The sequence below is a fragment of the Eptesicus fuscus genome, chromosome 16, assembly GCF_027574615.1.
Source record: "Eptesicus fuscus isolate TK198812 chromosome 16, DD_ASM_mEF_20220401, whole genome shotgun sequence".
In the NCBI taxonomy this organism is placed as follows: Eukaryota; Metazoa; Chordata; class Mammalia; order Chiroptera; family Vespertilionidae; genus Eptesicus; species Eptesicus fuscus.
Window position 1 is genome coordinate 66225462 of NC_072488.1, and position 14595 is coordinate 66240056.

Here is a 14595-nt window from a genome sequence, read left to right on the forward strand (position 1 = left end):
AAGAAGGAGAAGGAGAAGGAGAAGGAGAAGGAGAAGGAGAAGGAGGAGGAGGAGGAGGAGGAGGAGGAGGAGGAGGAGAAGAAGGAGGAGGAGGAGGAAAGGAGGAGGAGGAAAGAGAAGGAGAAGGAGGAGAAGAAGGAGGAGGAGGAGAAGAAGGAGGAGGAGGAGAAGAAGAGGAAGAATGAGGAGGAGGAGTAGTCAGGGGAGGAGGAGGAGGAGAAGAAATATGAACAATAAAATTGCAATAAATACATATCTATCAACAATTGAATCTTAAAATCAAAATAAACAAACAAGGAATCTAATAAAATACACTGATGAACACAGTGGATCCAGAGACATGGAAGCATGGAACAGAGTGCAGAATCTCGGAGGGAAGGCAGGGGAGGGTGGGTGGGTGGGAGGTAATCAACCAAAGACCTTGTATGCAAATATGCATAACCCATGGACACAGACGACAGGGTGCTGAAGGCCTGGGGTTGGGGGCCAGGGGCAGGCTGGAAGAGGTCAATGGAGGAAAAAAGGACATATGTACATATGTAATACTTTCAACAATAAAGATTTATATTAAAAAATGAAAAGAAAACCAAAATAAACTGATGAATAAAATAGAACTAGAGGCATGGAAACATGGAACTGACTAACCTCAGAGAGAAGGGAGGAGAGGGGGTGGGAAGAGATCAACCAAAGAATTTATATGCATATATGCATTACCCACGGACACAGACAATAGGATGGTGAAGGCCTGTAGCAGGGCGGGATCTGGGTTGAGGAGGGCAATAGGGGATGGAAGAGGGAGGGGGTGCAGAAAAGCCGGGGATCTCTTTAATACTCTCACAAATAAAGATAAATAAATAAATAAAAAAAATTTAAATATAAGCTGAAGAACCAATTGGGTGGGGGCAGTGGCCCTGGCTTTCTGCACTGGTGGAGGCTGTGGCAGGAGCAGGGACATGGCCTGCAGGTCCTTTTGAAGCAGCCAGGCCCCTGAAAGTGAGGGAGCTTATCAAGGGATTGCTGCTTGAGGAGCTAACAGCAAAACCGAAGGACCCCTGGCCTCTGGGGTGGGGATGGGCAGGGCAGCCTCTGAATCTGGGCCAGCAGCACCAGGAAGGAGGCCTGGGCCAGGGCAGGGACCTTGGCACATACTCTGCTGACCCAGCAGCGGTGCCCGGGCCCCAGAGGACTGCACTGCAGCAGCAGCTCTGCAGCCCCTCATGAGACTGCAGGTGAGGCTGTGACGAAGGCCAGAGGGACCTGTACCTCGATGGGCAGCGGAAGGGCAGAACCTCAGGTAAGGAGTATCTTGGTCTCTGCAGCAGTTTTGTAACACTCACAGAGCGTCCTGGTTTCTTCTCTCAGGGCTGGGGCCTGGTTCCCCTCCCCTGGCAGAGGGGTTGGGCCCCTCTTGCATGGAAGCAAGGCTGCTTGAAGCCAATGTGTCCAATGTTGTGATTGGGGTTCAAGGGTTTCCCTCTGCAGGAGAGGAGGGGCTGCCTACACCTCTGCTCATGGACCACAAGGACCCTGGACTACTCCCGTCTGGACCATTTCAACCTGCCAAAGAGGGGGGCTCCCAGAGCTGGCCGCCAGCAACCCCAATGGACTAGAAGGCTAGAACGTACTGACCTACCCCTTGCCAGAGCAGTGGGAGAGGCACAGCACCTGTGGCCCCGCCAGTGATGGAGAGACCCAATGAAGCCATAAGCAGGGGCCCAAGTGGGGAGCCGCTCCTGCCCACGTGCTTTCTCCTTACCTCGAGAGAGGACGTGGCATCGACTCCTGCCCCTGTCCCCTCTGCAGCACATGCCCGTATGCCTTTGGCACCCAGGGTCAGACAGGCAGGCTAGCTGCGGCTAGCCCGCCAGTGGGCTGGGAGAGGAGTGGCCACGGTGACACCGGCTGCCCACGGGGCTGGTGGTCCAGCCTCCCAGGGCTTGGATCCGTGAAGCGCGCCCTGCGGGTGTGGTTCCTCTCCCTGGCCTTCCTGCTGGTGTTCGGGTCACTGCTCTTCCCCTACTCTCACCACAGCGTGGCCACTCTGCCCTGCTTGAACTCGGGGCCCTTGGGGTGAAGCTGGTGCCCCGATACGCTGGCCTACAGCGCCTCCGCAAGGAGGGGCTCGCTGGCAAGACCTGTGCCGGCTGCCGCTGTGTGGGCGAGGCCAGCGCTTCCTGTGGGGATGGCAGCTGCCTGGAAAGCGACATCTCCCCTGTCCGGAGGCGAGAGAACTTGGATCTGCCCCCTGATGTCCAGAGGTGGTGCACGGCGTTGCAGCCCCAGTTCAAGTCACACAACACCAACGAGGTGCCGAAGCTGTTGCAGACGGTACCAGGCGAGGAGCCACCACCGTTTGGGGCCGGCCAGCAGTGCGGGCGCTGGCCGAGGTGGGGAACTGTGGCCAGACTGGACGAGCACAGCTTTATCCCGGGGATGAATCAGCGCCAACTGTGGGCTTTGGGCAGATGTTGGCAGCCGAACCACCCACCACCTCACGTACCCTGCGAGTGCCAAGAACCTGCCCTCCGACGTCAGCTTTGCGCTGGTGCCCTCCGAGCCCTGGACCTGCCGCAATCGCCAGCGCTCTGCCCACGGGGCAGACCCCCCCCCCCCCATGCCCCGTGAAGTCCTTCCTTCCAGTGGACAAAGAAAGGGTCCAGACCTACAACCTGGCCTTCTTCAGGTGCATCCACGGCAGGTGCGCCCAGCGCCACGCAGTCCCCTTCCGCTGGGCAGCCTGTGTGGTGGGGTGAAGTGGGCCGACCGCTGGGGCAACTGGCACCACTCCTGGGAGAACAGTCCCTCCGGGTGGAGACCTGCGTGCACGACGCCGGCCAGCCGGGCCGGGGGCTGGCTGCAATCCCCGCGACGTCAGCGCAGCCTGGACTAACCACGCTGCGGCCAAGCCGGCGCCGACGTTTCCTGCCAATCACAAGACTCTGGGGCCTGGCACCAATCAACGCTGCAGACGGGCGGAGCCTATGTTTCTCTCAACCAATCATGCCACTCAGCTCCTTGAGTCAACTTCCGGCTGCGGGCCTGTCTCCTGCAGTCAATGGCCTTCAGAGGCAAGCTCTCGAGGGTCGGCTTCGTTTCCTGCTTTGTAAGGCGTGGAGGTGGCGTCTGGCCCGAAGAAGTGCTTCCGGACCCAGCCGCAGCTGCTACAGTGGCCGGGCCGACCCCGCCGGGCACACCCCGAAGGAAACGGAGGCCTGGGGGCGCTGCGGCTCGGCTTCCCGCCCGCCGCTCCCGCGTGGCCTCAGGTGGCCTGGGTGGTCCCGGCCGTGTCCAGGAGCCAGAGCCCCGCCACACTGCTCCTGCTCCGACAGAATGGCAGGCCCCCGCTTCTCTATGGGTGAGGCCGAGATGGGTGAGTGTCACCCACCAGAGATTCCCTCCTCCCGCGCCCTCCTTTGGCCGCCCTGACCAGAGCACTGAGCGTCTCACCGGAAGCCGCGCTGTGTGCACCCCTTGTTGGGGGCAGAACCGCCCAGGGCCTAACTGGAACATAAGGAAGCGGGTGGGACAAGGAAGCCCCTCACAGCAAGGGTCAAGGGCTTCTCACTCACATGTACGCTTGGCCCTACCCTTCACCACAACCTGAAGGGTCTCTCCTGAGAGCCGGCGCCAGGCTACTTGTTCTGGGGGAAAAAAATCAAAACTTGCCCTGGGATTGATTGGGGCACTACTGCTTTACTTGTTCTCTCTCTCTCTCTCTCTCTCTCTCTCTCTCTCACACACACACACACACACACACACACACACACACCTTTGGTATAGGGAGCCATAAGACTGGCGATGGGGAGCCCAGCACCATCACCACAAAGAGAAGTAGGAAATCTTTCTTGGGAGTGAAATTTGCTTTGGGCACATAATTTGGTTAACCTGAAGCTACCAGGTATGGCTGACCAACAAAGATTCTTTAAAAATTCTAGGCTGGCCATCGAAATAGCTGGGCACCTCGCTCAGGAGGAGTCACTTGCACTTCTGCATGTCTCCTCCCTGCAGGAGTCCCCTTACCCCCCCCCCCCCCCCCCATCCTGCCTCCTGTTCTAAGTAACTTTCCATTTCCAGCTCTGGAATAGGCTAGGAAGCCAACAACCAGGGATTAAAACTGGAAGCTACTTGCATGGACTAAACCCAGCTAGGTCCCTACAGGAAGCTGCTGAATGTAATTACCCTTCAAGGTTGGGGAAGTTTAGGAAGGAAAAGAGCTTCTGTGATGTTTCCAAACCACTAAAAGGACCTCACTGTCCAGCAGGGACAACGAATACCACCCTTTTTCTTAGTGAGCTGGTACCAAGCAGCCTCTGGCCGTTGGTGTAGCTCCTGCTGGGGCACTTGGCACGCCCCCCCCCCCCAAATGTAATATATTGAGAATTTAGTTTGAGTCTGTTTCTTCCTCATTGCAAAAGTAGAGGGAATGAAAAATGGGGTGGATTTGGGGGGCCTTTGGTGGATTGCCTCTCAGAGCCTCCCCCCAAATATTAACGAGCCAAGGCACCAGTAGCCATTCTTGCTGGTCTCATCTCAATGCTTCCTGAAGTGGCTGTTCTGAGTGTTTAAAGCATGAAAAAACAATACAGTTATGCCAAACAGTACTGAACAAAACAATTATTTCTTTTTTTGTTCCTTTTTGTTTTGTTTAAAACATTAATAAATCCCTACCCATTCCAAAAGAGGTAGGTCCAGCCCAGATCTCCTTTCTGCAATAGTTTTTTATTTTCTTTTTTATTGAATTTATTGGGGTGACACTGGTTAATAAAAATATATATGTTTCAGGGGTACAATTCTATAATACATCATCTGAATATTGTATCTTGTTTTCTTATTTAAAAATGTGTTTTTCTTTACTGTCTTTATGAAAACACTAAAAAAAGAATCAATTAGAGGTAAAAAAAATATAATAACTGAAATGAAAAATAAACTAGAAGCAGTCAATAGCAGATTAGATTATACAGAAGAACAGATTAGCAACCTGGAAGACAGAGTAGTGGAAATCACTCAAAAAGGTAAATGAATAATAATGAAAATGAGGGCAGTTCAAGAGACTGCTTGGACAGCATAAAAAAACTAACATTCACATTATAGGCATTCCAGAAAAAAAAAGAGAGAGAGAGAGAGAGAGAGAGAACAAAAGGGGCTGGGGTAGACAGTTTAATTGAAGAAATAATGATTGAAAACTTTCCCAACCTGGGGAAGAAAACCCAGGTCCAGGATGCACAGAGAATTCCAAACAAGAGGAATCCAATAAGACTCAAACCAAGACATATTGCAATTAAAATGGCAAAAGTTAAAGAGACAGTCTTGAAGGGAGCAAGAGAAAAACTTCTAGTCAGAAACAAAGGAAACCCCATAAGGCTTTCAGTTGATTTCTCTACAGAAACTTTATAGGCTAAAAGGGAGTGGCAGGTTATACTTAAAGTGCTGAAAGAAAGGAACCTACAACCTAGAATACTCTATTCAGAACTGAAGGAGAGATAAAGAGTTCCTCAGATAAGCAAAACTCAAGGAGTTCGTCACCACTAAACTGGCTTTACAAAAACATGCTCAGAGTTTTCAGCAGAAAAGGTCATAACCAGAAATAAGAGAATATATGAGACAATTCCGTTTGCTCCACATCCACGCAACAGGTATCATCAGGCTTTGAAGGTAGATTTCCCACAGCAGCTATTCCAGTAATTCCCTTCATGACTGGAATAACTCTGTTGGTGGTGTTCTTGCCATCTGCCACTGCCCTTTGGCAAGAGTGAGTCCAGAATTTCTCTGGCCAGTAGCCTTCCCTGAGTGCTTAGCTTGGTGGAGCTTATTATTACTAAGGCTGGATTTTCTCTTGGCACAGTTCTTTACCAGGACTCACAATTTCCTTACAGCTGGTGAAATACCCGTCAGTTTGGGAAAACATAGTATCTGTACCATGGGCCCTCAGATCACTCACATCCAAAGGTTACTTTTTATCCAACCAATGAATGCATTAAATATCTGCTTCAGTACTGGCAGGCTGCCATCCAGACAGAGTGTACCATTTTCTGTTCCTGCTCATTGGGGACATGCCTTGGCTACAATCAATGAAAACTGGCCATCTTTTCAGTTTTTTCCAGGCTGGTACTGGAAGTGGTATTTTGTGCTTATTTACATTGATCTGACTTTTAGTGAGGTTGAACTTTTTTATATATAGAGAGAGAGTATATCCACCTCTTGTATTTCTTCTTATGTGAATTGGCTGTTCATTTATTTGACTCATTTTTCTGTTTGGAGACTTTTGTTGATTAATTTTTATAACAGTTTTACTAAGATTTTCACTTACTGTACAATTCATCCTTTGAAAATATACAATTCAATGGTTTTTAGTATATTCACAGAGTTGTGCAACCATCACAATATCTACTTTCAGAACATTTTTATTATCCCAAATAGAAACCCACTGCCCATTAGGAATCACTCTGTCTCCACCAGCCTCAGAAAACCACTTTCTATCTTTATGGGTTTATCTATTCTGGGCATTTCATATAAATGGAATCATGAAAGAAAGAAAAAAGAAAATATGAGAAAAGAAAAACTTCACCAGTAAAGGCAAATCTATCTATACATACAAAAAGCCAGTGACCGGACACTGGAACGACCAGAACAACTGGTCACTATGATGCCCACTGCGGCCAGTGAACCTGCCCGATGGGGGGTGGGGCCAGCCAGCCAACCCCTCGTGGCCCTTCCCCCTGGCTCCGCCCCTGATCAGCCTGCCCCACCCCACCCTGATTGGCCCACAGCCCCTCCCCCCCCACCAGCCCCACCCCTGGTTGCCCCCCACCCCAATAGGGGGCGGGGCTGGCCAGCCAACCTCCTACAGCCCCTCCCCCCAGCCGGCCCAGCCCTGATCGGGCCCTATCAGGGCGGGCCAGCTGGCCAACCTCCCGCCATCTCCTCCTCCCGATAGGCCCAGCCCTGATCCGCCCCGATTGGGGCCGGGCCGGACAGACCCCACCAGTGCACGAATTCGTGCACTGGGCCTCTAGTATATGGTAAACACAGTGAATCAGACACTTAAAAGACAAAGGAGCAAAACCAATAATTACAATAAGTAGCTAGGGGATACACAAAACAAAAACATCTAAAATATAACATTAAAACATCTTTTAATTCAATAGAACCTTTCTTGGGATTAAAGTCCTCAAGATGAGAGGTCAACATTACCAAAATGGGAAGCAAGTCTATAATAATAAAAGCGTACTATGCTAATTAGACCAGATGGCCGAACAACGGAATGACCATCTGGACAACCTTCCGGACGAAGCTGGGGCTGCAAGGGCCAAATCCCTTGCATGAATTTTGTGCGTTGGGCCTCTAGTGTTCTATAAAAGAGTTATCTATGTATATATAAGGCTAGTATGCAAAGTGTCCCCTCGGGAGTTCAACCAGGAGACTGAGAGTTCGATCGCACACTATGACATGCACTGACCACCAGGGGGTAGTGTGGAATGAAGGAAGGCCCCAGCCAGCAGCAGCAGCCAGGGGAGGCCCTGATCAGCCCTGATCGCCAGCCAGGCCTAGGGACCCTACCAGTGCACGAATTTCATGCACCTGGCCTCTAGTTAGGTATAATAGTGAGAGAATCCACTACCACTTTTACTGTTTGATTCCCAAATTATATCTCCTGGACATGAGGGAGACAGAACCATATAATGGTCTCTAATTCAAAGAATATGCCACATGCTTTAAGACAGAACTCTATTGTTTTAGGGTGTTGTCTCCCTTTTAGCACTGTAACTGAGCCTGCAGTAAGTCATTTCTCCATTTAACTAAACCAGCCTCTTCTGGGTGATGTGTGATGTGATAAGATCAGTTAATTCAATAAGGATGATCTCATTGCTTTATTTCCTTTGCAGTGAAATGAGTACATTAATCAGAAGCAATGCTGTTCAAATGCCATAGGGGTAGGTCAGTTATTTTGTGAGTCCTTGAATGATTTTGTCAGAAATATTAGGAATAGAGAAGGCAAATATATATGCAGAATATTTATTTATTCTAGTAAGGATGAATCTGCCTCTTCCATAATAACCTCCCATTAAGTTGCTTCCCCAGAGAATGGTGAAGCAGGAACTAAATGTTGGTCTCTGCTGTTGGTAGATTAGAAATTAAGGTGTATCATTGATAAAAGTAAGGCCATGCTGTTGGGTCCATGTATAGCCGTCATCTCTGCCGCCACAGCTATTTTGTTCATGGAACCATTGAAGAAACTCTGATGTGGGTGGGGATATCCAAAGAGCACATCATTTTGTCCACCTGATTATTAAGAGCCTCCTCTGCAGTAGATACCTATTGGCAAACATTCCCAGGAGACAAAAGTAACTTCTACATCCTGTGTCCTTTTATATATATATATATATATGTGTATATATGTATATGTATATACACACACACACACACACACACACACACACACACATATACACATATGTATGTGTGTGTGTGTGTGTATACTAGAGGCCTGGTGCACGAAATTCGTGAATGGGGGGGGGTTGTCCCTCAGCCCAGCCTGCACCCTCTCCAATCTGGGACCCCTCGAGGGATGTCTGACTGCCTGTTTAGGCCCGATCCCAGCCTAAACGGGCAGTCGGACATCCTTCTCACAATCCAGGACTGCTGGCTCCCAACTACTTGCCTGCCTGTCTTCCTGATTGCCCCTAACCACTTCTGCCTGCCAGCCTGATCACCCCCTAACCATTCCCATGCCAGCCTGATTGATGTCTAACTGCTCCCCTGCCAGCCTGTTTGCCCCCAACTTCCCTCCTCTGCTGACCTGGTCACCCCTAACTGCCCTCCCTTGCAGGCCTGGTCCCTCTCAACTGCCATCCCTTGCAGGCCTGGTGCCTCCCAACTGCCCTCCCCTGCTTGCCTGATCGCCCACAACTGCCCTCCCTTGCAGGCCTGATCCCTCCCAACTGCCCTCCCCTGCTGACCATCTTGTGGTGGCCATCTTGTGTCCACATGGGGGCAGGATCTTTGACCATATGGGAGCAGCCATCTTGTGTGTTGGAGTGATGGTCAATCTGCATATTATTCTTTTATTAGATAGGATAGAGGCCTGGTGCATGGGTGGGGGCCAGCTGGTTTTCCCTGAAGGGTGTCCCGGATCAGGGTGGGGGTTCTCTTGGGGTGTGGGGCGGCCTAGACGAGGGGCCTGTGGTGGTTTACAAGCCAGCCACGCCCCCTGGCGACCCAAGCAGAGGCTCTGGTATCTGGAATTTATTTATCTTCTACAATTGAAACTTTGTAGCCTGGAGCGGAGCCAAGCCTCCTGTTCACTCTGTGGCGGCAGCCATTTCTATTGGAATTTATGTATCTTCTACAATTGAAACTTTGTAGCCTGGAGTGAAGGCCTGAGCCGGCTAGGGCTGCAGAAGCTTGGCTTCCTCCATCGCCCGGGGCAACCCTAGCCTCCTGCTCTTCCAGCTCAGTGGCTCCTGCCATTTCTGTTGGAATTTATTTACCTTCTATAATTGAAACTTTGTACCCTTGAGTGGAGGCCTCGGCTGGCCAGGGTGTGCGGAAAGCTTGGCTTCCTCTATTGCCAGGGAAACCCAAGCCTCCCTCCTGCTCTCTGTGGCCGCAGCCATCTTGGTTGGGATTAATTTGCACACTCACTCTGATTGGCTGGTGGTGTGGCTTGTGGGTATAGCAGAGTGATGGTTAATGTGCATATTACTCTTTTATTAGGTAGGATATGCTTTTATTGATTTTAGTGAGAGGGAGAGCGAGAAAGAAAAGCACCAATGATGAGAGAATCATTTGATCAGCTGCTTCCTGTATGCCCCCTACTGGGGATCAAGCCTATAATCCAGGCATATGCCCTGACAGGAATCGAACCATCACTTTTTGGTTCATGGGTCCATGCTCAACCACTGGGCCACACCAGCCAGGCCATCCTGCGCCCCTTTGAGACATCCATCCACATCTCTTCTCCAGACTTTTTTGGCATTAATCTTCCAAGTGTGTTACATATAGACTGTTAGGTACTGGCCATGAATAATGTAATTTATTTTTGGCCACCTCTCACTCCAGACAAAGTGAACAACCAAAATACCACTTGGAGTTCCAACCAATGGTAAGATTTTCCTTCATCTCTATCCTTCAGAGTCACCCCTATGTCAAACTAGTGACATTAAGTGACGAGAATATTATGCAGATCGATTTGTACACCAGACTCAAGAATTTCCTTCTCGGTCAACTGGCTGTAAGGAACTTCCCCAGAGGCCGAAAGACCTCCAAGGCCTCTACTGATTATATATTAGGAGAATCTTTCAAGTATTTTGGTGTCAGCAGTGTCCTCCCTGGTCATTTAGTGACTGCCTGCTCCCTGGAGCACGCTGAGCGTTTACCCCAGCTGTTTCTTGAGTAACCACAGTCGGTGGTTTTGATAGGTCTTAAAGAACACTAGCATCCCCCTTCAAGGCATCTACCCCAGGTGTGGAAATTACAAAAGCATGGCAGGCCTGACAAGCTCGACCAAAAGTAACCACACTGGATGATCAGATCGTAAATTCCTAACTGGAGTCTATCTCTCCAATGCACTTTTTATCCAATCCTAGAGACCCGCCCTTCCCCTGGCTTCCTTAATCCACCACCAGTGGATTTCATGCCCCTTCCTTACATCTCCTTTGATTCTAATGTACAAAATAAACTGCAATTTTTGCCATTTGGCAGGGCTTTTTCTCAAATCCATTGAGATTTTGCTTCTAGGTGTGTCCTCAAAATTGGACTCAAACTCCTGTAAAACTTTTCTGCAAGTTTGGACACTCTCTCATTGACAACCCCATACTCTGAGCTGGAGCTTATCACAACTCCCTCCCACCCTCCGAACGATGGGAGGAAACAGCATCATCAATACCATCTCACAAGCTGGCGCGACCCTCAGGGGCCTTAGCGCACGGGGAGGGGAGGAGTCCCCCTCCAGCCTGCCTGGGGCCAACCACGCCCTCGGGCTGAGCCCGGCCTGCAGCGCCTCTCTGCGCAGGCGCACGCCGCGTCTGCGTCCGCGTCCGCGTCCGCTGGGGGCGGGGCTGAGCGGGGCGGGGCGGGGCTTTGAGCTCCGTGCTCGCGGGGCTTCGGCGGGCGTCCACGCCCCTGTTCCTGTCCGCATGGACCTGGGGGCCTCCGCGTCCTGGGCTCGCCCACAGGAAGGCCCAGGGAACACCGAGGCCGAGCGGCCGGAGCCCAGGACAGGGGCCGAGGCGGGGGCCCCCGGCCCTGGTGCGTTGCGAGCCCCCCTCTTGCTGCGCTGTCTCTACCTGGTGGGCTTCCTGGTGAGTCGGGGCTGGCGCCCGTGCAGCCTGCTAACCTCGTTAGGGTGCTTGTTCGTGAAGCCCCGGTGGTTGGGTTAACCTCAGAGGGCACCCGGTGTTAGGCCCCTGTCTTGGAGATTGGGCTAAGAAAACATGCAGAGCCAAGATTCAAACATAAGCACTCACACAAAGTTTATTTTACTGAGTGGCCACATGCCAGGGGGAGGAAGGGTCGGGGAAGTGGTCTGAACCTATGACCCGCGACATGAAAGGTCAGGGAGTCCTCACCTCTGACCAGCGATATGCCCGGAGAGGAAAAGGTCACCCTGGGGCAGGTCCCACCGGTGATACCTGCCCTTGGTAGGCACGTCCCTGGTGACCTTCCCTACCGGCTTAATTACTGTTCCTGCTCCGCCCGACTGCCTGCCGGCAAGCTCAGCCAGCTGCGAACCTAGATCCACCTGGTGGTGCCTCCCTGCCAATCGAGCCTCCTGTGGCCCCGTCACCCCCTTCATTCTGTTCTTGGCCCCACACTGCTGGCCCTGGAGCCTTCACCGGGCCTGGTCCCACCCTGATGGCTCAGCTCCCGAGCCTCCAGAGAGGTTGATCCCAGGTGTTAGTTGACACGGCAGGTGCAAGGCGTGCCAGGTGAGAGCAGGCTCCTGGGCAAGCTCGGCAGAGCCCCGCTGAGCAGTGGCTGCCTTCGGAACACACAGGTCCAGGTCGGGGGAGTTGCTGTTGATGACCCCACTAGGCACATTTTCATTGGGGTTCCTGGTACACTGGAATGTTTAAAAATGCAAGTCCCAGTGAACTATACACTTCTCCCTCGACAAACTGCTTATATGCTGTGGGGTGCAGGGCTTTGTCATAATGTGTGTGTGTGTTCAGGTTTAATAGGACAGTTAACAATTTCCCGTCTAAAGGAAAGCTTAGGAAGCCGAGTATGTGGTGAGGTAAATTCATTCATCCACCCTCTCCTTTATTATTCTGGGATTTCTGGATTCCTGCTGTTAGGTGTGGGGCGCTCCCTTTACCATCCATACAGCCTGTGCCTGGGAGGACTTCCCTCCTCACCAGGAAGCTCGTGCTGGTAGATTGTGGACCCTATCTGCCCACATCCACCTTTCACTCCTGTTTCCAAGTTTAGACCTGGTTCAGGTGTGAGCTGATCCAGCCGGGGACAGAGACCCGGTAGGATTTTCTTGACAACAAAAGGGCGCCTCGCTGGAGTTAGGACCGGAGTCACACTTAGCTGGCTGAGGGCCTGGGAGGCAGTCCACCTCCCCTCACCAGTGCAAGGTGTACAACAGCCCCGAAAGGCTGAATGTTGAATTCATAGCTGTGAAGACAATGAAAGCATATTTCCCATATTGTTCCAAGCACAGAACTGAGAGCCGGTCAGGGAGGGCAGCTTTTCCGAGGGATCCCAGCCTCCCACTAAGATTGCAGCCACCCCCAGGCTTAATGCCCTTGAGTTCAGAGCCTGGCACTTCTTCTGACCCAGTTTCTTTCTTTCTTTCTTTCTTTCTTTCTTTCTTTCTTTCTTTCTTTCTTTTTAAATTTATTGATTTTTTTACAGAGAGGAAGAGAGAGGGATAGACAGTTAGAAACATCGATGAGAGAGAAACATCGATCAGCTGCCTCCTGCACACCCCCTACTGGGGATGTGCCCACAACCAAGGTACATGCCCTTTTCCGGAATCGAACCTGGACCCTTCAGTCCGCAGGCCGACGCTCTATCCACTGAGCCAAACCGGTTAGGGCCCAGTTTCTTTCTTAGTTGAGACTGAGGATGCAGGTTCCTCTTCCTCCTACCAATCCAGTCACCCAAAATCCAAAACCATTGAGTGTGAGTGGTTCTTCAAATTTGGAAAGGGGGTTGGCCGCCATCCACCTTCTGGTAGAAGATGGGGGCCCCAAGCTGATGCTACCTTACCTCAGGTGGCATGCCGATCTGTTCTGCCAGGTGGACAGGATTTGGACCCTCATCTAGAAAGTCCACACTGGAATTCAGAGAATTTTGGAAACCAACATGACTTAGAATTCAACATAGTTTGAGATTATTCCTGATGGTGGGCCGTGGGATTCAGATTTGCAATCAGAGCTCCTCATATGCTGTCCGCATGGCGAGCCTAATCTGGCCGACCTGATATAAAAGTTTAATTTTAATAATTAACGCAAGAGAATCATCAGGTCTCTATATCTTCAGGGGGAAATGTAAGATTTCCCCAAAGTTAAAAGTTGGGATTTTTAAAATGGAAAGTTTTGTTAACAAAACATATGCAACTTGAAGCACCTAATGGCTGTGTTAGGTAACAGCTAAGGAATATTATACATATCTTAGTTATGGTTTTTAATACAGAGATGAGAAGACCCCTAAGACTTTTGGGAAAATGATTTACAATTGGGAGAGGAAATGAACAAGTTAAAGAATTCACTTGCGCCAAAGTTCTGTTTCCAGCTCTCCGGCCGCGAGGTTTTAGCTGGTGTAGAGAGGAAGTCTGAGGGGAGGAGGTCCTTCGTGGTCAGCACGCTGAGCTGCTGCTAGGACCTACGATTTCAGTCTCTTCTTCCCTCCAGGTGCGTGGGAGATTTGTATTTCATTTCATCACCTTTAGTCAGGTGAGAATTCATTTTTACAAGATTCCAAAACGCTGTAATGTACTCATCAGTTTGCGCTGAGAGGTAGATGTTCTGTGGAAGCGTTAAATGGCCCCTCTCACCTGGGTTTCAGGTCCCAACTTTGAAGTTCCCTCTTCTGTTAAACTAGAAGACAATTTTAGAGCAGAACTTCCTCAGAGGAAGGAGCTATAGCCAGCCTCCTTGGGAAAAGATAATATTTTTCAGGCTCACAAAGTACTAAAATAATACTAATCACCATATTGCTTATGAGTCTGTTTTTATATCTATCTTCCATAGATGTTGGCCTACCTACTGAAATATTTCTCTCCCAGCCCTTATTTAGAATAACCATTCCAATATTAAATACAAACAGTACTGGGAATTGTTTTTGGATAACATATCTTATTGGATAGTTGAGTTTCCTTGTTTTAAAGATCCAGAAAATGTATTTTGAGTCTTTTAAATGATAGAAAACATCAGTAGGCTGATGGGACAAAGCTGACAGTAAAGCCCCCCAAAAGTTGGCTCGGACTCAAAAGAAATTTTAAGTGCATTAGTGTCCCCTTACTGGTAGCTTTGTTTTCCATGATTTCAGTTACCTGTGGTCAACATTGGTCCAAAAAATGTAAGTGGGGAAATCCAGACGTAAGTTGCACGCCGTTTAAAATCCCCCGTGCCCCTCTCCGTCCAG

At 50.4% G+C, this 14595-nt stretch overlaps 1 protein-coding gene and 1 pseudogene across 3 annotated transcripts in view; both read left to right on the forward strand.

Annotated features, from left to right (window-relative positions):
- Window positions 1–1267: 1267 nt before the first annotated feature.
- LOC103296836 (CMP-N-acetylneuraminate-beta-galactosamide-alpha-2,3-sialyltransferase 2-like) lies at window positions 1268–2753 on the forward strand (annotated as a pseudogene).
- Window positions 2754–3366: 613 nt separating this feature from the next.
- The window catches only part of MFSD9 (major facilitator superfamily domain containing 9), a 29250-nt gene continuing 18021 nt past the window's right edge, over window positions 3367–14595 (forward strand). The window contains exon 1 of one of the 3 annotated variants that reach the window (XM_054728269.1): window positions 3367–3370. Coding sequence is in view for 1 of the 3 variants with exons in the window: in XM_054728267.1 (XP_054584242.1) it covers window positions 11136–11300 (165 nt within the window). In the remaining 2 variants the exon portion in view is untranslated. Of the gene's footprint in view, window positions 3371–11076; window positions 11301–14595 lie in introns of those variants that run through there. The other 2 variants (XM_054728267.1, XM_054728272.1) reach the window with 2 other exon arrangements.